This window comes from Oreochromis niloticus, linkage group LG23 (genome assembly GCF_001858045.2).
Source record: "Oreochromis niloticus isolate F11D_XX linkage group LG23, O_niloticus_UMD_NMBU, whole genome shotgun sequence".
NCBI classification, from domain to species: Eukaryota; Metazoa; Chordata; class Actinopteri; order Cichliformes; family Cichlidae; genus Oreochromis; species Oreochromis niloticus.
The window spans coordinates 13,136,155-13,158,821 of record NC_031986.2 but is presented as its reverse complement, the minus strand read 5'-3'; the positions used below and the strand labels follow the sequence as shown (position 1 = coordinate 13,158,821).

The 22,667-nt window shown below is 41.3% G+C and overlaps 2 protein-coding genes across 8 annotated transcripts in view; one reads left to right on the top strand and one right to left on the bottom strand.

The window, feature by feature from the left end:
- fam184aa (family with sequence similarity 184 member Aa) overlaps positions 1-10,681 on the bottom strand; it is a 66,891-nt gene extending 56,210 nt beyond the window's left edge. For all 3 annotated transcript variants that reach the window (XM_019352104.2, XM_013264522.3, XM_019352105.2), the window contains exon 1: positions 10,487-10,681. In XM_019352104.2, the coding sequence (XP_019207649.1) occupies positions 10,487-10,651 (165 nt within the window). In that variant the 5' untranslated portion in view covers positions 10,652-10,681. The remainder of the gene's footprint in view (positions 1-10,486) is intronic.
- A 103-nt stretch (positions 10,682-10,784) lies between these two features.
- LOC100706322 (potassium voltage-gated channel subfamily H member 8) overlaps positions 10,785-22,667 on the top strand; it is a 53,398-nt gene continuing 41,515 nt past the window's right edge. The window contains exon 1 of one of the 5 annotated variants that reach the window (XM_005460654.3): positions 10,785-10,912. Coding sequence is in view for 2 of the 5 variants with exons in the window: in XM_013264520.3 (XP_013119974.1) it covers positions 17,161-17,236 (76 nt within the window). In the remaining 3 variants the exon portion in view is untranslated. Of the gene's footprint in view, positions 10,942-16,637; positions 17,237-22,667 lie in introns of those variants that run through there. The other 4 variants (XM_019352106.2, XM_013264520.3, XM_005460653.4 and 1 more) reach the window with 4 other exon arrangements.

Here is a 22,667-nt window from a genome sequence, read left to right as displayed (position 1 = left end):
GTGACCCAGTAACTGGAATCACACTGAACAACTATGTAACTAGTGCCTCTGGGCTTTGTCTTAGGCCCCTTTTTATTTATTATTTGTCTTCCTTATCTTTAGCAACATTTTAGGAAGTTTGGCATATATTTTTATTGCTATGCTGATGACACCCAGCTTTATCTGTCTACTGAGCCTGGAATAACCCTCCCATGTCTTCTCTCAGTGACTGCTTATGCATTCGCAACGCAAAATTCAGAATTTTCCAGTTTCAAACTTGCCGTCTAAAGTATGTACACTGAATGTGTTGCGTCCTCAAAACTTTATCCTAAAGAAATGCACCGTGAAGAAAAAATAAGTTGACATGGGACCATGTGGGAGGCAGAGAAATCATTTCAGTGAGCCAACTGACCCGGAGCAACATCTAGCTGTATGTCTGAGGTAAAATAGGATAATTGTACGTTTTTCATCTCATTGTATTATCAGTACCGGTGAGCGTTTTGAGCTACAAGCACACTTGTTGCCAAATGTAGTGGTCTGGATTAATTCTACGGTGTCTTTATGCAAACTGTGATTTTATTATTTAATTGCTTGTAAGGTGTCTGTGAGTTCTATAAAGAAAAAGGTATTCTTATTGTTATTAATTTGGACACGTTTATGATTAAGCACCAGATATTCCAAAGTATCCCTGTCACTAAACAACGAGAAATATCTTCACCCCTGTGGAGGCCAAAGACACCTAAGTGATGCTATTTTCTGCATATAGTTACTGAGATTTCTCTGCACATTTAGATAAAAAAAAAAAAAAACTCGAGGCAGAGGAGGGAGGATGCCAGTGCACAGCTGACAAGTTTGATGGACGTTATCTCATCAGGGAAAAAAAATATAGTTATTTCTTCTTGGGGTTTTTTCTTTCTTTTTTTTTAACCACAAATATGTCATAATGCATGATGGTGTCAGTTGATGGAGAACTTAATGTGATTTTGTAGTGCAGTATGTGCTAAATGCAATTTGCAGCCGAGCCTTTGAGCAGCACTACAAAATGGTTGACTCGCCATAGAGCAAAGGAGTGGACCCACACTTGCAGCCGAGGAATTGCAAAATAAAACAAAAAGCCTTGAATCTGACTTAATCTGAAATCAAATTAAATTAAAAGTATGGATTTCTCTTGCCATTAACCACTGCCTGGTATCCTATACACCTGTAATCTAAAAGAGTGACACATGATCTCATTTGTGTTTTTCCACTTTACAACAATCCTGAATGTTTTTCTTGGTGCTAAGCTGAAATTTTGTCATTGGTTATTTTATTTTTTTAAGCTGGCAGCAAAATCAGTGAGAGGAAGGTGGATTTCAACCCTCCGCTCTCTTTGAGAGTGAGCCTTGATTCCCAGCAGTAAGTCTGCCGTGGAACTGTTCCTTCAATTATACATGATTATTTTAATGACGCTGCTGTGCCTGCTGCTTTCATCTCCTTCTTTCCCTCCTCTCTCTTTGCTCCCATCCTTTCATCTCCCTTTTTTGTTCTTTATCTCTCCTCCCCTCTTCTCTCCCTTCTCTCTCTTACACTTTCTTCTTTGTCTCGTCATCTCGCAGGGATGAAGATACCTAACATCTCTATTTGTATCCATGGTATAACAGTGAGACTTGAGTTCCATAAATAATTTCTCATGGAGCAATTGTGTCAAAGTAACCTAGCTGCAAAGGAAATTCTGCTGTGATTAACCACTGATAAAACCTTACTTGGTAATTAGATAGTGTTATTGACTTTTGACTGTTAATGAGTGATGAATTTACTGATGAAAAAGAAAAGTCAAGCTTTTCATCTACATGAATCATTTAGCAAAGCTGTCAAACACTCTCTGATTACGGCTTTTCAGATTTATTGATTTGCAGCTTTTCAGTGTTTGATGTCACCATAAACTAGATGACAGTGTTTCCTACTCATAGACTTTATTTGGGAGAGCTGCCCAGGTGTATTAACTGTGGGAAAAGTACAATTGGCCACTCAAGGAGGCTTGGAAGACACTGCTCAGCTGACAAATGGAATTACGATAAGCAGAAGAAGATGGATGTATGGATGATGGATGGATGGATGGATGGATGGATGGATGGATGGATGGATGGATGGATGGATGGATGGATGGATGGATGGATGGATGCTTCTAACCAACTAGGCCCAGCCCATCTTCTATTTTCCTGTCAGCAGATGTACCAGGTCGCTGTTGTGGCAGCCCTCGATATCATTCAGCTGCCCCTCTAGAGAGGCTCTTCTTCTGTTGTAGACTCTTCTCGAACTACTGTGGTGATGACAGGTCTTGCTCAGCTCTTAAGACGCTCTGTGAACTGGAAGGCCACTCTAACAGGGGATTTATACTGAAGTACTTAAACTTAAACCGCATACCTTTCTGAAACCCTGTACCATAACGTATTGCGTAATCTGATGTAAACCTACCAAAAAATGTAACTGCACATCATCATGTACAGGTATAAATGCTGGCAATGGTGGCTGCTACTTGTGTAGACTACACCTTAGTATAAATTAGGGGTAAAAAGAGCCTGTGACAGGTGGAGAAGCTGTTAACAAGCTGCTATGTTGAGCTCAGTGAGGCTGCAGAACAGAGCGACAACTACTGCACTTACCTGCTGTCCATGAAAGTGGAGTTAGAGCTGTACAAGACAAGAAACTTACTGAAGAGGCAGCTACACATATCGGCCATTAATTTATTGGTCACACAGTTCTCTGGGAAACACTGATAAAAAATTATTTTGGTTTTGAGGTTAGCCAGAGAACAGCCAGAGAATTCTCTGAGATTACAGGATGTAGTCAGTGCAATATAATTTGAGACATCCAGCCAGAATTTAAAAAAGGCTTCACTTTACACAAGCGTTTGTAGATGTTAGAGTAGATTAAAAAATATGTAAAATTGTCTAATCTAAACTTTTGCCTTTTATTCTATAGTAGTCTCTAAATCTGATATCGATGATGGAGCCGGACCAATACAGGATTTTTAAGACCAAAGCCAATATTTGGCAATTTAAAAAGTCTGACAAATCCTTGCTAATATAATACGACAATGCAAGTTAAGAAAATTGGAAAAATACATGTGTTAAAACAAGTTGTGGATTACTTGGGTAATTTTAAGTGTAATCTAAGTGTCCTCTGGTGGACAAACTACATCATCAACATCAACACATAACATGATTACATGGTGGTTCTTCCTTCTATTATTTGCTTTTTTACAATATATGTGTTGATACTGATATATTAATGCTGCCGATATATCAGTCAGGCTCTAATAGTTGATATGATGTGAAACATTTGACTGCCTGCTCTTAATCTGAGCAACTAAGTGGTTCATTACTCTTTAAAAGCACCTAAGATTTTTACTGTAGCTGTTCTGAATTTTTCCACGTTAAACAAATCTGCTGCAGGTCAGATTTACAAACGTGATAAACATTTTGTGCGTGGTTGCATAGAAGCAGACTGTAACACTTGCTTGGCTCAGATTTTAGGGTGAAAAAAGCAAACACAGTGTGATATGTGTCACTCTCAGAGCACTACAGTACAGCTAGGTATGTTTAAACAGACTTCACTGGCATCTGTCTACCACACAGATGCAACCTGACACGCCATAACAAGCTGATTAATGTTTGCAGCAGCAGAGAATGAGGAACTTCCAGCCATGATAAATGTAGCACAACTGTGTGATTTTAAGCAACACACACAGCTGAATACATAACAACTATCTATTTATCTGTATATGTTTAATGTAGCCATTAGGAGGGGGTTGTGGAGTTCATGCACCAGCACTTGTTTCGTGTTATTTTTACCTAACAGGTTCCCAAAGAGAAATGCATGAAAGTGAAGCAGAGCATGCACACGTCCACTGCTGGATATGACAAGGTTGACAACAAAAGGAAGAGAACGACAACCAATAGTTTCTTCCTTTCTTCTCTGCTGGAGGTCTCACAGGAACATTTTCTGTCCTGAGGCTCCAATCAAAACAAGCCTAAAGGCAATACAACAGCCTGCAGCTACACACAGTTATTTAGTGCTGGAAAAAAACAGCACAAAAACATCATGAAACACCTTTCTGTACCACTTTTAGTGTTGCTCATCTCACTCTACTGGCATTAGGAATAAAAAACTACAGTGTGCTTCAAGAACAGCTAGATAGATACACAGTATATTTATCTCCCATTAACCCACCAGGTGGACTAAACTGTGCAAAAATCAAATTAAATGCAGAGACGAACGTGACCTACCATGCTAGCTCTAGTTTAGTCTTGATATTTTAACATAATTATTCATAACACGGTGAAAAAGCTCATCTTTCATGGGCAACACCTAACCCCTGTTAATGGCTCTGCAGCCTCCACCGCAGGTTGTCTGTGAACCTGAGGAAACCTGGGAGTGTGATGGAGAGCAACACCTTGGTAGTGTGCTTCCAAAAGTAGACTCAGTGAGAAAGCCTTGGAAGCAAACCATTAATTAATCTTCAAGGGGGTTCACCTACAGAAGCCTTTAATGATCTTTACTTCTAGATGTTGTTGACCAAAGACTCCCTTTCAATCATCCGGGCTTAAGATGACAGGAAAAGGGAATTAGAGAAGCTTCTTCTGCAAGCCAAAATCTCAGAGTATTATTTTAAAATTTGGAGTTAGGTATCTCAAATTTTCAACTTACTAACTCAAAATGATGAAAAAATACCTCGAAATTGTTATAAAATTGAGATTATACAGATGACAATTTTTTATTTCTTTTTTTTTCCCAGTCATTTAATACAAATACAGTCTAATTTTGTGGGAAACACTGAGATATCAGTGTTCAAAGAAGTGCTATCAGGAACCCATGGTAACTGAAATGAGGCTATTTTGAATCAATCAGGTCCAGCTTTAAAATGACTATTTGAATAGATTAAAAAAGTTTCCTGCTGCGTCCTTTTACTCCTCTCGGAGTGGTATAAAATTTACAGCCATTAAAGCATCATAGAAGAGTATCATTAAAGTTGATCAGCTGAATTCCACGCAGCACGTGTTAAATCAATCAAACTGAACCGCATCTATCATTACAGACTGTTTAACAGCAAATTCTCCTCCGAACAGTAATGCACAGAATTTACAGTCGGAGTCCTCTATCATCGAGGCCTCAAATTTAGAGCTTCTGTGTGCAGGATGGATAAGGGATGATGCTAAAAATGACAGTGGGGGCACCCAGGAGGGATCTCTCTGAGGCTACAGTCGATCACTATTGATCAAACCGCAGGAGAAAGGTCACTAAAGTCTGGAGAGGAACAACTGCAGCATTTGGCTCTGACAAAGCTCTGTTGCTCTGCTCTTGTCATTTTCAGAGGATTACCATCATATGCACTAATTAAAGGATTAATGAAAGCCTGGCTCTCAGATGCGCTGTAGTCTTAATGGGATCCCTCAACATTTGAGCTTTTAGTCCAATGTTTTCCTTCACCAGACGCGCCATGAAGTGGCAACACAGGCTCTGTTACCAATTAGCCGACGAGCACATCGCATTTACTTTTTCCTGGTTTAAAGACACTTCGCATCTGTTCCTTCTGTTTTCATTTCGAAGCTCAGGCGCTCCAAGGACACTCAGCTCACGCACACTTTTCCTCCCTGAGCATCACTAGGCTACATCACAACCTCAGAAACAGAAAGCAAGAACAAAGGCACACTGTGTCTTTGATAGAAAAATGTTTCTGCGACAGCCATAACAGCATGTTACAACCTAAAAGTAAGCCTCGACTGATCCAGCTGTCTGTCCAGGGCGGGGTTGCAGGGGCAGCAGCCTGAGCAGAGAAACCCAGCCCTCCCTCTTTAGCCTCCTCCTCCAGCTTATCTGGGGGAACATCAAGGCTTGCTGGGCCAGCCAAGGATTGTAATCTCTCCAGCGTGTCCTGGGTCGACCACGGTGCCTCCTCTTGCTTGGAACACCTCACCCAGGAGGCGGATGCCCAAACCACCCAAACTAGCTCCTCTGAATGTGGAAGAGCAGCAGCACTACTCTGAGTCTCCCTCAAACTCCTGTACTCTTCATCCTCTCACTAAGGGAGAAGCCAGCCATCCTGAGAGAGAGTGGAGCTGAGAAAGCTCATTCCAGCCGCTTGTATCCATAATCTAATTCTTAGATTAGATTATGACCAGAGCTTTGGATAGTGCCTGAAATGGGATTTAATACATGGAATAATAACACATGAATAGCTTTGGAGGGTGGGGTCGTAGATCAATCGAAGACCAACTGAAAAATGGACAGCTATGCTTCATATTCAGCTCTCGCTTCTCCATGACAGACCTGTAGAGCATCCTCATCACTGCAGCTGTGGCCCCAGTCAGGTGTGGGAGGAGTTCGGTGAGGCCATGGAAAAAGACTTTTGGACTGCCTCAGAGGGATTCTGGCAAAGCAGCGCTCTAATCATGTGATGTATAGTGCGAGTGGGACGTTGCTGACTTCAACTGAGGATACAGTCGGGCGGAGTATTCTAGGAGGACTTAATGAGACTAAAAAGCGATTCCGTGACGTTTCTGAACATGTACCTATTTAGCATGTGGCTAAAACAAAACCCAAACCTAATCCAAACCCTGGATGGTTTGCTAGTGTCCCGGGGGATGATAAGAGTTTTGAGAGTTTCAGCCAAATGTGTAGATCAATTCAAACTCTAATTAGCTAATTAGTCCTCAATTCTGATACTTTCACCGCTGTCAGCTAGTTTGTATAAACTCCGGCTAGATAAATCTTTCAATGCTGACTTACATTTGCAAGAGTTATTGCAAAAAATATTAGCCAAACCCAGACGGGCAATTATGGATTTCTAATAAGTGGTCACTCAATCAAAGTAATGCCTAAGCTTCAGAGTTATGAATCGTTACTGTCTGCCAGGCATAAACATCAACCAGCAGTCTTATCAGCCAGCCTTTGGTCATTTACCGATTCCTCTATGGCATTTTAAACACAACAAATAATTTATTTTGAAGCATAAATTACCTTTGCTACAGCTGAGATCCAATAGCTGTTGCAAATTGGACTGCCAGAATGTAAAGTTAGATTTAATGTTTTTTCCACTGGACAAACTTTCAATTGTGTTGCCTCTGTGTGACTTTGGTTCCTGATATGTAAAGGTTTTTTCACACTTCAAAAGGCATATATGTAATTCATATATTAATACAAACAGAAGAGATCAGGTGTGTCTGTTGACCACATTTTATGACTCTTAAGGCCCAACCATCACGATATCCCTCATTTGTGGGTTTTGTCAGTCTCTCTAGGCTAGAGTGTAACTGAAAATGTGTCTGTATTTTGGGGTGAGCATTAGTTTTGGATGTATAGGGAAGAAATAGACAAGCAGGGACAGGAGAGGTGTTTTGGAAATATCTAAGCAGGAGGAAACCCTCGGGCAGACCCAGGACTTGCTGGAGATTATGTTTCTTGGATGACTTGGGAGTATTCCCCCAGAAGAGCTGGAGGCGGCAGCTGGTGAGAGAGAGATGTTGGCATCTCCTTCTCCACCCCTGCAACCAGGTTCCAGATAAGCAGTAGAAAGCAAATGAATGTAGAGCAGGTGTTTCAAAAAGAGTCTTTGCAATAAATTCTTATGTTTAAAACGGATTGGAGTGTTAAAGAATAAAACTAATGTAACATATGACATTGTAGTGCAACCTTCAATTTAATCAATGCTGTACTCCCAGAAAAATCCTTTTATAAGAGGTTATATGCACTGCCAGATGTTTAAGCACTGAGGTCACAGCTGAAATGATTTTGCACTGAAACGTGAGCTGTTAGCGATGCTGCTCACATCAAGATGATCAATATTTTCTACTAATTTGGTGACAATTTTTTTAATCACCATTAGACTTTTGGGGTCAAAGCAAATTTTGTGTTCACTGCATTAACAACTCTGATTATGAGGCTGGATTTAACATCTTAAATGTCAGGCAAAAGTGACATTTCTCATTTGAGCTGATGAAAACAGTTCCACCTTGAGGTTCACAATGGGTTAGACTGGCTGAATACAGCTATTCAAAGCTGTTGCTGTAGGCTCTTGAAAGTAAGTTTAGTGCTCTGTGTGTCACTGTATCGTCTCTTCAGTGAAGATGATGTAATGTTAGGGCAAAAATCAAGCATGTCAGAGCACTGCACTGAATCAGAGCACAGCAGAATATCTACTGTAACACAACCTCATCCTGGATTATACAGTGGATGATTGATGATGAATTTTTGGTAATTTGCATATATCATTTTAATTTCATTTCATTGATCTCTTTGCTGATGGTACCGGGTGTTCAATCTTTTTGAGAAATATGCTGCAGCCTGAAAATGGCCCACTTTCCTCGTCTAACGCTGCTGCTGCATGACCCTCATGAAAAGGTAAGGCAATGCAGCACCTGTGAATTTAACAAAGAAGCACAATTGCGAAGACGTGGGCAGTCCTGTGGGCAGAGGCAGAATGACCGAAACACACACAACAGCACTGCTGAGAGCTCGGATTTACTACGTGGACGAACAACACATGAATAGAAACGCTGGGAATGTCTGACTCACTCATCTGAAATTAAAATGTTTCCAAAGAAGAGTAACACATGCGCCACATTGAGCAGGACTAACAGATAACGGTAGCCTGCAGATAAACACACACTTACGCACTCACACAAACAAAACAGAGACGCATAAATCTGTCATGACGCTTTCAATTTTTAAAAACGAAAGACACATGGATTCACAGCAGAGGAAGGTGCTGTTCGCTTTAAGGGAGGACGGACGATGCAACAAAACAAGCTCTAAATCTGTGTTAAAATCCAAGTTAAACTCAGAGGGATTTCTGAGATCTCCTCAGGACAAATCTGACTGGCACTGAAGCTGCCGGCTACCGAGCTGCGGCTTACTATTATTTTTATGTTTGCTTGTTTTTCTACATGGCAGATGCTGCGCTGGAGAAAATGCCGAGTATCTCTTTCACCATATCTTCTTGAAAGTGTTTAATCAGCTATGCTGTCAATCTGTTAATACAACAAACTGTTCCGGCTTCAGATCCTGCTCACACAACATGCCGCTTTACACATACTCCAATCTAATTATGCAGCATTGCTTCCCAATTTGTGCAGCTATTAGATTTAAGGAACTCCATCAACACAATCATTTTTTTCAGAAATGGGCTCATTTGGAAGTTGCTGAAAAAGTTAAACCATCGCTGACTTGGCTGCAAACATTTTACATCGATTATACAAAATACTTTAAAAGCCTGAGAGGCATGCAGATGACAGATTTTGCCAAGCTGCTGTTTTCCAAAACACTAGGGAAAGTATTTAAAGATCCAATCTGCAAGTTAGAGTTGTGAAGTAAAACATCCCTCAGCCAGTTTGGGATTGATTGCAGGTCCTAAATCCTCTTTGTAATTCAGCCGGCGAGGTGAATCTTTCATTTTCATTTGGATCGATGATTGTGGCTTGTGGCTGTTCAGGATTTTTTGTTATTTATTTTTTGTTGGGTGAGGAGCAGGAAACAACCTGAAACCGCATAAACAAACACCAAACATGAGGGGAAAACATGGTGACGAATAAACACAGAGAAAAAGTCCCCGGGTTCAAACACGCAGTTGGATTGCTGACAAAATGTGGACCTTAATGCTGCCGCTGCTCTCTCACCAAATACATTTTAATCAACCACTGAAACACTGAATTTTAATCTTGGATGTCCACATTTCCAATCTGCTCAATATACTGTGGATATTTGCACAGCTTATCCAACCCTACAGAGTGTCTAATTCCCCGCTGGGTTACCGTCACCGCGAGTGTTATGTAAAATCTTCTGTCATCTACTCCTGCTTTTGTCTCTCCTTGATATGCATAAACGGCTTTATTTACATTACATCCTCAGCTCCACTCTGACAAAAACCTAAATGCTCTAAAAATGTACTGCAACTTTAAATCTCCTACAACTGCAGGGCATAGTACCCCTGAATCCTACCCTGGTGTCAGGTGGACTACAAAGAAAGCAAAAACCTCTGCATCCCTCCGAGATTACATAACTTCTCTCAGTCCTTGGGTACCAGAGGCAGCCCAGTGGTGGCAGAAAACAGTTAAACTGTGGTGGGGAGAGGGTGGATGCACATTAACACATTCCTCTGGGCATTTGGAAAGCTCTTAGCTATCAACAGCCATAGGGAAAACAGCCTGGCCACAGAGTAAGGTATACTACCAGCATGCACGGGGAAGTGTGTAAGTACTGCACAGCAATCACAGCCACTGATTAACAACTACTAAACAAACAAACAAACCCAGCCTGGGTATTTAACTGTGACCTCTGAACCCTGCAGGCGTGCAGAGCACCTGCTTCAAAATGCCAACACACCAAAGTTAATGAAAAATACAGGAAAAATAAGCGCAATGTTTACAAATGACATCCAGCACCAGCACAGTTATTACACAGTTATACTTCATTTACATGCTCTAAATGACTGAACCACTCCACGAAGCTTCACTCACTCACGTCCACGCACCTTGGTCAGCTGTGCTATCTTCTTGCTCATCTTCAAATGCAGGTCTTGAGTGTATTCCAGCGTTAGGCTCCCGTCGTAGAGCATGCTGGAGGTTGTGCAGGGGGGATATTTGGTGCTGCTAGTCGAGGTGCTGTACGGAGGCTGCCAGCCTGCCCCCGTCGCCATTTTCACCGGGAATAAACCCACACGCGACGCCGCGAAGTCAGATAAAATGGAAGTGGCCTCCGCTGCGCCTCACATCGTCCCGTGGTTGCGGCTTGTGCGGTTAGTCTGTCGGTTTCTGTGACGGAGGACGGAGAGCTGGAGCGGCGGAGCGCGAGACCGTTCCGCAGCAACGCATCCTCCAGCGTCGCGGGCGCGAGCACTCGGGATGAGGAGAGTGACGGAGACGCGCGCCAGATGCTCATCCCAGTAGCACGCGCTCAGGTCCGATTGGTTTACCCTTTAATGCAGCTGTGAGTGGCTTGTGTGACTTTTCTCTTCTATCTTTCCATCAGTCCAAGCTGTAATACAGTTCATCCTCCTCATTCCGGGTTTTAACGTTTATTTTTATTATTTTATTAATTTTATTACTGTTGTTCTGAAACAGCTGTTTTTCCTGTTAGGTATATATAGGCTGAAGCATAAAAGATTTACACTCTTGCTTTTACAACTTTAAGCCCAAGGGGGGAGGGAGATACCTTTGGATTTCATTTAGGCTTCACTGGATTACGTCACTCTCGAGAAGCGCAGGCTGTCACTAATCCTGCAGTGACATCTGTTGGTGGCTCGTGTGAACTGCGACGCTGTTGCTGTTATTGTTAGTATTATTATTAAAGGATCAGTTCAGCCAATTTTCAGACATCGTGAAAAATTACACTCAGTGTCTCCTGTCCTATGACAGCTGTGAGAGGCTCCAGCCCTGCCGCCACGCTTAATTGGATAAAGGCGGGTGAAAAAAGAAGGTGGATGGATGGAAGGTGGTTGTGTCAATCGTTGTTTTTATTGTCAGAATTACTCCACTTATTTGAAGCAGCATCTAAATTAACTTTAATTTTCTCCTGGAGAGTATAATTCTGTTACCATCGTTGCTGTTGAGGAGTTTTCTGGTGTGCTGCGGTTTTACTGGTTGAGGTCAGATTTAGTTATATGGAGCCCGTGATCTCGTTTCAAGGTTTGTTTGGGTATTTCAGTTTTCACGTTGATTACTGGGAACTTTTTCCACAGACATGAAATCTTATTCCAGAACAATTCATTTAGTGTAAGTGCAGCACTGATGATCTGGAGCTGGCTTTCAGGAAAGCATATGTGAAGAGCTTTGATCAAACATGCTTTTCATAGTTTCTTGGGTCATTCTCTGTTTGAATATTAGATGCAGTCCACACAGAGAAAGTGGATGTGTATTATAAATAAAATGATTAGACCAAATGATGGGAGCTTTAGATGTGAAAGGATTGATTATGTCAAAGCAGACACCTCCTAATAAATGCTAGCTTTCAAGTAAAGAAAACAAATAAAAAGCGAATTAGATCAAATAGACGGATTGAATCTGAAACCACAAGGCTACAAGGAAATGTGCTCAGTGATGACTTCATAAGTGATTTTCTTACATTTTACTTGCATCTTCATTTGCTTTAGTTTGATTTTTGACCAATCCCAGACAAGCGCTGATATTGGCATGGCAACTTTTATTGTTCAAGCTATAAGTACTAGTAGGGCTGTCGCAGCATCAGACAATCATGATAATATATTATTGCAAAAATCTATAGAAAAAAAGATCTTAAAATCATATACAGCACTGTGCCTAGGACTAACCCTAGTATGCCTGTTTCAGGCCTGTTCATAGAATAAAATGACTGAGTGTGTATCAGAAGACAGAGTTATCTCTGATTGTGCAGCTACCCTTCGAAAAACCATGTCTGTATTGATAAATACTGCTGTGTCAAAACTCATCGTTAAGGGACGAGGGGAGGTCATCAGATGTCATCTTTATAAAGGAAAGAGTTTATGTGTGAGCAAATTGTTGCACATTTTTTATCAAGTGTGTTGTTGCTGGTGCATTTTTCTTTGCAGCCATGTGTTGAAGTAGCAGCATCACATCCAGTGACACTTGGATGCTCTGCATGCTGATTAGGAAGTCTGGCTCTGCTCTGGTGACTGCCCCGGAGCCTTTAGGCTTACTTACTCAGAGAAGGATGCTACAGCGTAATAGACAACACATCAAATCCCCTGCATGACCTACTAGTCAAATAGCTACAGTCTTTTCAGTAGGAGGCTCCTTCACTTCTGCTGTAAACATGCTCTGATATAGAAAATCGTTCCAACCCACTACAGCTAAAATGTATAATGACTTCCCACCGTGCAGGGAGAGGAAGCACAAACCACACTCTACTTCTGATTTGCACGCTCTATCTATCCATATCCAGCCATCTATCGGATGCTGGGATGTTTACCAGTAAACCTTCATTTTGTCTTCATTCACTTGTATTGATCAAAAGGCATCACCATTCAGTCTTTCCACCTAACACATCCTCATTATCCTGGATACTGTTCAGATCTCCGCGGTGGGTTGGAAAAAACTGCCCCTTTATAATTTCTCGGTTATTATCTTGACTCGAGGGCGTCTAGAGGGTGAGTTTTCATAATATTGGCCAAAACTTGAAACTGTCCACTTCACCAAGGCTGACTTTATGAAGTTGTATCTGACTTAAGCCATAGCTGTGAATTTCAAATCAGTGATATTACTTAAGGGATGTTGGGGATAGTATCATTATTAGATGGCGTATCAGATCTCATCATCTCGTGGATATCTAACTAAACTTTGGCTGCGATTGAGTACAAGATAAAATAAGTTGGTCATAAGCGAATCAAGACCAGGGCGGGAGGCTCACTCACTCACGCTCACACTGCCTCGATGATGCAAAGCTGGAAAACAGGTGCGATCTTTGCACTGGACGTGGTCTCGCCAAAACAAAATCCAGCAGTAACATAGCCATGTATAATTTATTACACGAGAGGTGCTGTTTAGACTAGAGCAGATCTCACTAAACCAAGCACTACTGCCAAACAGATAACATACCGCAGTGCAGAATCGCACTGTACATTCAGATTTCTCTTACAAGGCGGGACCTCAGAGACCTCACAGTGAGTTTCTTGTGGTCCGTTACATTTGAGAACATTCTTAACCCACCTGTTCTGCACAGAATCAGACTCACTCACAAGCTGTTAAACAGCTGCTAAAGCACTGAACAGCTGTTCTGTTGTACGGATTTTGTTGCTGCTTCTGATTTGATACACTACACGCTTTTAATATTTTCAGACTTCACGGGAGCTTCCTCCGAATCTGGAAACAAGCAAATCATTGCTACGAATTTAGTCCTGATCATCACCCTTAAGTCATCCAGACAACTGATCCTCTGTGTGGTGCACTGTCCTTTTTTTCTTCTTCTTTTCTTTTAATTAAAATCCCCTTGATTGTGATAAGAAACACACCATTGCAAGTGAAGAGCTGACTTTTGCCCTGGAGAATATTTCAGATTTTCCTGTAGATGGCACCCTTGCTTTATTTACAACATTGATGGTCAGGGTTTTCAGTGTTTGTGAATGGGGCTGTAATGTTACAGTATGCTCATGGTTTATACTCCCAATATCATAACCAGAGTGAAGGAGTCCATTCTGGTTCGGACCAGCTCCCAGTCAATTTTCCCCACCACTGCATCCCCACCCTCCCCTAAGCCCTCTTTTCTGCACCCCCTCCTCTTTGATTGACAGGTTTCTGCTGCAGCAGTTCAGAGAGGAGCTCGCCTCTTCTCTCGAGATGCCGTTATCTTGTCTAACAGTAACTTCTAAGCCTATTTTAGTCTTTGCAGCAATTCCAGACAGCCGCAGGTGTGGATGATTTAATTTAGCCTTGTTTTATCTGCAGACCACACTCGCCAGGGCTTCCTGTATTGAATCTACCTTGTTAAAAGCCGCTGCGCTGCGTAACATGTGCTTGGGATTCAATGTCGACCCAACTGAATTGAAATCTCTCGCTAAGAAATACTGAGGTCTAGAACACTGCATCACCTTATATACATAGGTATGTTTGTATGTTTTCATGTGTGCTGTGCAAAGCATTTGCAATGAATTTCTCTAAAGGGTATTAGAGTAGAGGCATACTTACTTTGCAGTTCCAGGAGCATTAAGACCTTTGGGGGTCCCGAAGCAGACAAAGTGCAATAAGTGTGAAAACGCTGGAGCTTTGCTTGTCCCTGACATTTCAGGATATTTGAGTCTTTCTCTGTGAGATCTCCTTAAAAGAGAAGCCAGGGAGACTCTAGCTGCAAGCCAGCTGCAGTCTGATGAGACTGCACCCAAAGGGCAGGATGTGCAGAACGAAGGCCTTGAAAGTAGAATTTTAATATGCAAAACAAATATTTAAAAAAAAAATGCTGCAGGTTTTCAGCTTGGGGTCAGGACCATGCTGTCTTCAGTCTGTGGGATGGTGCATGTTGTTTAAAACCGGAATAGCAAAGATACGTATATATGTATATATATATATATAAAGTGTCTTACATTTAATTTAATTTCAGTTATATCATAAGAAAACATTACTTAAAGAGGAACACGAGTACCATCATGGTCCTACATGGCAGGCTTATAGAATATTGAAAATTAAACCATTTGTATGTACCGAATAGATGTAGGTGTAAGAAATTAAACAACATAGTCTCTGCTACATCATAGCTGTTTCACACCTTAGGCCACTAAGAAAAGCTTGCCCAACTGCAGAAGATGGGATTTCTGAGCTTAGAAGCCCCACTCTTGGATTGTGTTTAACATCTTTAATCTGTTCTTTGGACCAAACCACTTTCTACCGACTGACCAAAAGTGTGTCTTAACTGTGTGGCAGCAATAAATAAAAGATGCAGAACTTTAGTGACATCATCCCTTTTCTCTAGTTTTGCAGTGTTGCAGTGGGACATCAGCTTTAACCACATTTAAGAGATGGTTGGGTACAGCCTCTTTTAAAACTTTAAACTCTAACAACTTTCGGACATGTGATTTTTTTTAAAGGCCATTAAGGCTAACTTGGGTTGGCAGTCTTTAGTATTGGTTTTGGTTTTCAACCACATTTCCAAGCCCAAGCACTTCAACATAAGGAAAAGCTGTCACCATCAGCAAATGCAGAGGTTGGGCCTCCATCCACATCCTAGCACTATCTGCACCATCCCAGCTAAAGGAGGGCTGCACTCTGGATGTGCTGCCACTCACATTGCTGACATATAGACGGGGATCCATTAAGACTCACTGAACCAGGGTGTAAGTGGCAGTCTCTAATCTTTTGACTGATGGAGAAAACTAGCCCAGTGACAGGAATCCTGCACAGAGAGAAAATGCAAATGCCACATAATGTCATCATCTCATTTGGCAAACCACATCTGTATCACACTGCATATTATTTGATATGTTTATATTAGAAAAATGCATAAAATGTTTTATTATTATCATGCTCATTTTCAGCTGCATATTCTGGACTGTACCAGATTAAGCTTGTATCATTCACAGTTCAGTTCATCCTCTGTCTGAAAACAAACTATTTTGACTCCCTTTTCAATCACTTAAGCCAGCTGTTTTCTGATTGGCTGCCCCTTGCAAACAAAAGATGTGAACAGTAGATGGGTGGGACTTTGTGCTCACAGCTAAAGTTGCTGCATGAAATGACCATATTAGGTATATCTCCTCCCTTCAATGTCAACAACCAACCAATCAACCAACCAAATAAACAAACAACTAGCAAACCAAACATAACTATTTTAGACCTCGTACCATGTTTAACATGAGCATCTATTATTGTAAAAGTATGCAAATGACAGAAAATAAGGAGAAGTATAATATGTTCCCACTGATCTAACTGCACACATAAGCACATGGATTTTGTATATTTGAGTGGATTGTGGATTATAATATATATATAATCATACTGATGAGAGTTTTTAACAGTTTTCATGTCCATCCTGACTAAATTATTCATTTGTTCTTTGAGTGACAAATGTTGCAGCTTCAAGTGTGAAACGTGGCAGACAATGCTGGTAATAGTTAATCACGCAGTGTAAACAGTACCCGAAATAAGGACAATATGACACTTTAATTTACCAGCTTTAAATAGACGCTCCATCAGAACATCAAAGCAGGGAAGGTGAAGAGAGATTGACAGAATTTCAAAGACAGGAGGAAAGGGGAGGGGTGCGATAGAGGGGAAAATATTGGGTGAAAAAAAGAAAACGGTTACTGGAAATGGTCATTTAGCCTGAGAGGAGAGTGTTTGGAAAGGAATAAAGTGTTTGTGTTAGAGAGGCAGAGAGAAAGAGCGAGCGGGAAGGGGAGGAGGAAAGAGGGATGGCTATGCAGTACATCCGTGCGTAAATGTGACCATCCGCGCCGTGGTCCTTCCATCCCCCCTTCATCCCTCCGTCCTCACCCCTGTAGCATCCAGCGGCTCATCTCTCCTCCTATAAGCCCGGATCACCTGCTCGGTGGTCGGTGGTCAGCTTTGGACCGTGGAGTCCCGGGTTTCTCGGCTCGGCGCCCTCCTCCAGGGGTTAGGAGGAGCGCCGGGGGCATCCTCGAGGTTTCTGCCGGGCTTCGTGTCAACCGCCGGCGAGAGCCATGGCTCAGAGCGCCGGGAAAGACGAGGCTCGACCCGCTCCAGGATGCCCGTGATGCGGGGTCTGATCGCGCCACAGAACACCTTTTTGGATACTATCGCCACTCGTTTTGATGGCACCCGTGAGTACATGTCTTCTCCGAGAATTCCCCTTATCCTCAAATTTTTATTGTGCGCAATGGACATTTACAGCACTTTATTTATCACTGACTTATTTACTTACTCGGATCTATGAAAACATTTTTAAAAATAAAAGATTAAAATATCCAAACTCTGTACAGAGTGCTCCTCCGGGGACATGCAAAGTGCTTGATGGGGATTTAGGACACTTGAAGCTTGCCGATTCTTTAATGAATGAGTAATGATGAATGAAAGAAAGCCCAGACTATTGTTTAACATATGAAAAATTCATCAAGCGCCTACCTGAGACGCCAGCTTAGAGATAATTTTGCATAGGCTACTTGATAATTCAGACTTGGCCAAAGGAGTTTAATGCACTGAGTACAATGACCTGCAGAAGCCATGGCTCTTATTGTAAGTTTACAGTGCATTAAAACCCAAGTTAGTCGTATTGGATCATAACTTTCCCGGTGCCAATTTATTATTACATCACTGTATCCATCATAAGTTGAGCTTTACAGCACTGATTCCTCATATAACACGCCAGAGTTTCTGTGTCTAATAGATATAGATAATGTGTTGTAAGTACTTGAAAGGTTGTATCTGATACATGTCAGTCTGCTCAAAATGCTTCAGTTTACCATATCACAACCTTTATCAGTCATCTCATTCAAGCACGGTTGAATTAACTTGCTAATGGACTCCAGGCAGCACAGTGGTGCTGCGCCGTTAGCCGGCCTTTCTGTGTGCAGTTTGGATTGTTCCGGCTTCCTCCCACAGTCCACAGACCATGCTTGGGGATTCTAAATTGGCTGTTGATGTAAGAGTGTGGGGTTGTCTGTCTCTCTTTGTTAGCTCCGTGATGGACTGGCGACCTGTCCAGGGTGTACCCTGCCTTGGGCCCTATGATAGCTGGGATAATCTTCATGATCCCAACTTGGATAAGCGGTTAAGAAAATGGACGGATGGAGCCCAGAAGGGCAAAAAACATGCTGTCAAACCCCGATTAACGTCCTGGTCCTTCCACTCTCAGTGCAATGTTTTTATCTTTTCTCAGCTGGCTTGCTGTCTTGTTGTTGTTGTGTGTTTTTTTTTAATTTATGAGTGTATAACCTAATTATGAAGGTCTTGGAAATAGATTAGAAGGCCTCAAGCTCAGGTTAGAAATCAGGACTTGATTTAAAATCCTTATTACATTTGCCAAGGAGGTGATGTGACTGGCCCGGCTTGTTTGTTTGTAAACAGGATCACTTAAAAAGTTGCACATGGATTAGCATGAAAACTTTTTAGCAGAGATGAGGCTTAGCCCAACTCACAAGTGATTAAAGTTTGGAGTCAATCCTGATCTAGAGCTGGGACTTTTTGGAACAGTTTCGACATGTTATGTCACAAATAAACTTGAAACGTGAAATCATATCCTTCTGGATCTGGGACCTGTGGTTGGAATTTTCAATCTTGATGGACGTACTGAGTCCAACCATCAGTCCATTTTCCTCTCTTTATCTTATTCAGATTCACAAGGGTTGGAGCCTATCCGGTAGTTATAGGGTGAAAGGACCTGGACAGGCAGCCAGTGCCCAGCTAATGCTTTTTTTGTTTGTTCATACTGGAGATTTCGGCCATCTCGAGTTTTTGCCTCTAGAAATGAGCCTTGACATCTTGCTCTGTGAGAAAAACATTTCAAATTGTTACATCAGCTATAAAAGTCACCATAGATCTATTCATAAAGTAATGGTGCCACCTGAACTCATTTAAAATGCTCTGACATCCGATTTTCCTTTAAACTAAACATCTTCAGAGTAACACTGTTTTAAAAGAAAATAAGCACATTCAGTCAGAGTGTTATACTGGGACTGTCAAACCAATTAAAACCCAGCCTTTTATTATTATTGACCTGTTCTCACATTCACTGCAAAAATGCTGCACTGTGCATTAGGCTCACAAATATTGCTGTCAATCAGCACATACAGTTGCTTAAGAGAGTTACATAACACAGACCTGAAGGTGTAAATTAAAAGCCTGGACTGAGAGCTGATGCACTGTATGCGCAAGAGCTGTGTTTTCTAAGCTCTAAGTTGAATAAATACACAAAATAAATGTCATTTGTGTCGATTTTTGTTTCCTGCTGCAAAATGCTGCGGAAAAATCAAAAGTCTAATAATATATTCAGTATGCAGTGTTTTCTGCGAGGCCCGTGCAGTTGAAGTCTCATGAGATAGCACTGATTCAATTAGATTATTTTTTCATTTTGTGTCAACAGCAATCAGTTCAACTCTAAAGTGAGAGCAGAGCAGATTGTTTCTGATCACTTCTTACAGTCGCCCGGCGGTCCCAGTGCACAGGCTGGCAGGAGGAAATCCATTAGACACACTGTTTGAGTAAGCAGGGATTTCACCCACTTCATTAAGACTTGAGGAGTTGTCCACCTGCTTTTCTTATCAAAAGAAATATAAAGCTTACCCTTCATTAGGAACTGGCCCTGGATTTGAATATTATTTAACCCAGCTAACAAGAAAGGGTATGCACCTGTGCTTTCTGCAGAATTAAAGTTTGGATCATCCAGGAATCAGAAGGTCCAAGGCAGCAGCTTTAGTACCCATCAAAAAGATGCCCCAGGGGGACAGAGTCCACGGAGCACCAGGAAAGCTTCCTTTAGCCCTCCAGCATGTATCACCATGAACCTAAAGAGCTAGTCTGTTGTTCGGGGTTCATTTCTGGTATTTGGTGGACAGTCTGAGACTCTAGGACATAAACTACAGGCTGCCTCCACATGTAACCATCACATGAAAGCATGCAGTGTCTCCTGGTGTTTCATCAGGAGGAGTGATCCAAAAGGTTTACACTCATGGCCAAACAAAATGTACTCAATAGGTACATATTCATTTTATACCAAGGACATTTTCCTTAATGATTATTTGAATAAATAATCCTTTGAGTTTATATATTTAATCAAATTATGGCAGGGGTGGACAGTGTGCCATGCTCTTCTCTCCTCAGCTAAAAGTTTTTGCTTCTTTTTCAATATCAGTCTTGAAAAAATTCCCTCTCACTTCCAAACTGATTCCATCTGATCTTGCATGCAAAACATTACCAGTGATGATCAAAATTGCTACTTGCAATGATATTGTACATGTTTACTGGAAAAAAAGAATCCCAGGAACGGCTTATGCAAGTACATTTTGAGGCGTTGTTATTGGCTGGAAACTGCTGTAAAACATATATAAATGATGTCAAAGTCCCCCACTGTACTATTGCAGGAAAGGTTATTAGAAATTCTAATTTATTTCCTCTATTATTCCCTTCCTTATATACATAAACTACTGTCTGGAGGTTTGGAAGAACAACACACACACGAATCAGTTTTGATACCACAGAAAGCAGCATTACAAATAGTGAACACTGACTATCATGAACCAACCGATGATTTATTTATACAGATTTATTTAACTCCCGTGCTCTCGAGAGATTCTGCGTACTTTAATGCTGCACAAATAATGCATAAAGTAACAAAAAAAGAGGAAATTCCAGAGTTTGTTTAATATTAGAATCTGCGTGAAATAAGACGAGTGTGGCGTACATTCAAACACAAACGGAAAAAACATTTACAGCAAAAGTAAAAGAAATATGTGTATTGGTGCAAACGTTAAACAGGAAATAATTGATGTAAAAAATATTGGGTGTGATAAGATCCAACACCTTTTCAGTAGCATAAACTTACTTTTCCACTTTTGATTTATCACATGTTTATTTATCCTTTCTTTGAGCTGTGCGTATTTAACGCTGACTCGAACCAACCTAAAATGATGCTCCTTGCTACAAAAGCTGATAATAAGAGCAGTTCACAGTAACAGAATTTCAATAAGTGGCTTCAATGAGGCCTGATTAAACACGTATAAGCATTAATCATAAACGGAATCAGCTACGGGGGATAAACGCGTGAATAGATTGGATGAATGTTGACTTTTGATAAGCAGAAGCTCTTCATGCTTGAACAGCCGCATGCGAATGATGTCTGGGATGATGGTAATGTTGACTTTCTCATTCATGAATTCGCTTTTCCCCCGTAACCTTTAACAGGCCATTGGTAAAACCATAGAGGTGGAATTTTAAAGAGGGGCATCTCCAACCATATGACAGTATAACTGTATAACGCTGTCAACGGGGATGCTGTCAAGAAACTGTCAAAGGGTAGGAATTTAGAGACTTCAGTAACTTTGAGCAAACTTGTCTGAGATCTTTGTGAAACTGCTTCAGATGTCAGTGATCTTCACACACTTCACTGGTTTCATTTGTCATTACCTATGCTCAGCGACAGAACAGAGGACCTGTTCTTTGTGACTCACAGTGACTCCTCAAATGCCCGTTACCAGCTGAGCAGAAGAGTATTTTTAGGTTGGATCGTCTTGTCTTTTTTTCATACAACATTAATAGAGCAAGACGAAGCAGGGAGACTCCAGGGAATTTCTTGATTTCCTTTCGTTCATTTTAGAAGAAAGCTTAAAATGCAAAATCCACTCCCTTTTAACCCAGAGATATCTCAGTCCACCTCATGCATATTTAAACGTACAAAGTCAGCCGTTTAATAACAGTTTGATAGCAAATCTCAGAAAATGTTGAAGGTAGCTGTCAGCTTTGTGGCGACAGATTTTTAACAATTAGGTTTTCGTTCAACAGTATTTTTTAATTTCATGGTTTCTGACTTTCAAAAATGCAGTACAGACTCCTCATTCAGTCTTAACTGTTGGCTGGGAGTGAGTTCAGTATGTGTGATGCTCTGATGAAGGTCTGCTAGTTTGAAATAACGGACACTTTAACATACCCGGGCAAGGTTGTTGGACCTTCTTTTGCCTTCAGAGCTTCCTTAACTCTTTGAGGAACTAATTCGACAAGGTGCTTGAAGAACACAGTCAGAAAAAATTCTTAGATATGCTGTGGCATTACCAACAATGCACAAGTGGTGCTAAGGGGTCCCAGAAAATATCCTATGCACCGTTACACCACCAGCCTGAAGCGTTGGTACAAGGCGGGATGGCTTGCTGCTTTTATGTTGTTTAGGCTGAATTCTGACCCTATTGTTCAAATGTAGCAGCAGAACTCAAGCCTCATCAGATAAGATCTGTTTTTCAAATCTTCTATTGGCTTGTTTTGGTGAACCTGTGTGAATTGTAGCCTTAGTTTCTTAGCTGTCAGAAGTGGTACCCAGTGTGGTCTTCTGCTGCTGTCCAGCTTCAACATTTTGTGCATTTAGAGACGCTCTTCTGCATACCTCATTATACTCTAGGTACACAGAAGAACGTCTGACTTACTGTTGCCTTCGTATTAGCTCTAAACAGTCTCTTAAATACCCGCTGACCTCTCAAAGCAACAAAACATTTTCACCCAGAGAACTACCGCTCACGGGATATTTTCTCGCCCCTATTCTGATGATCACTT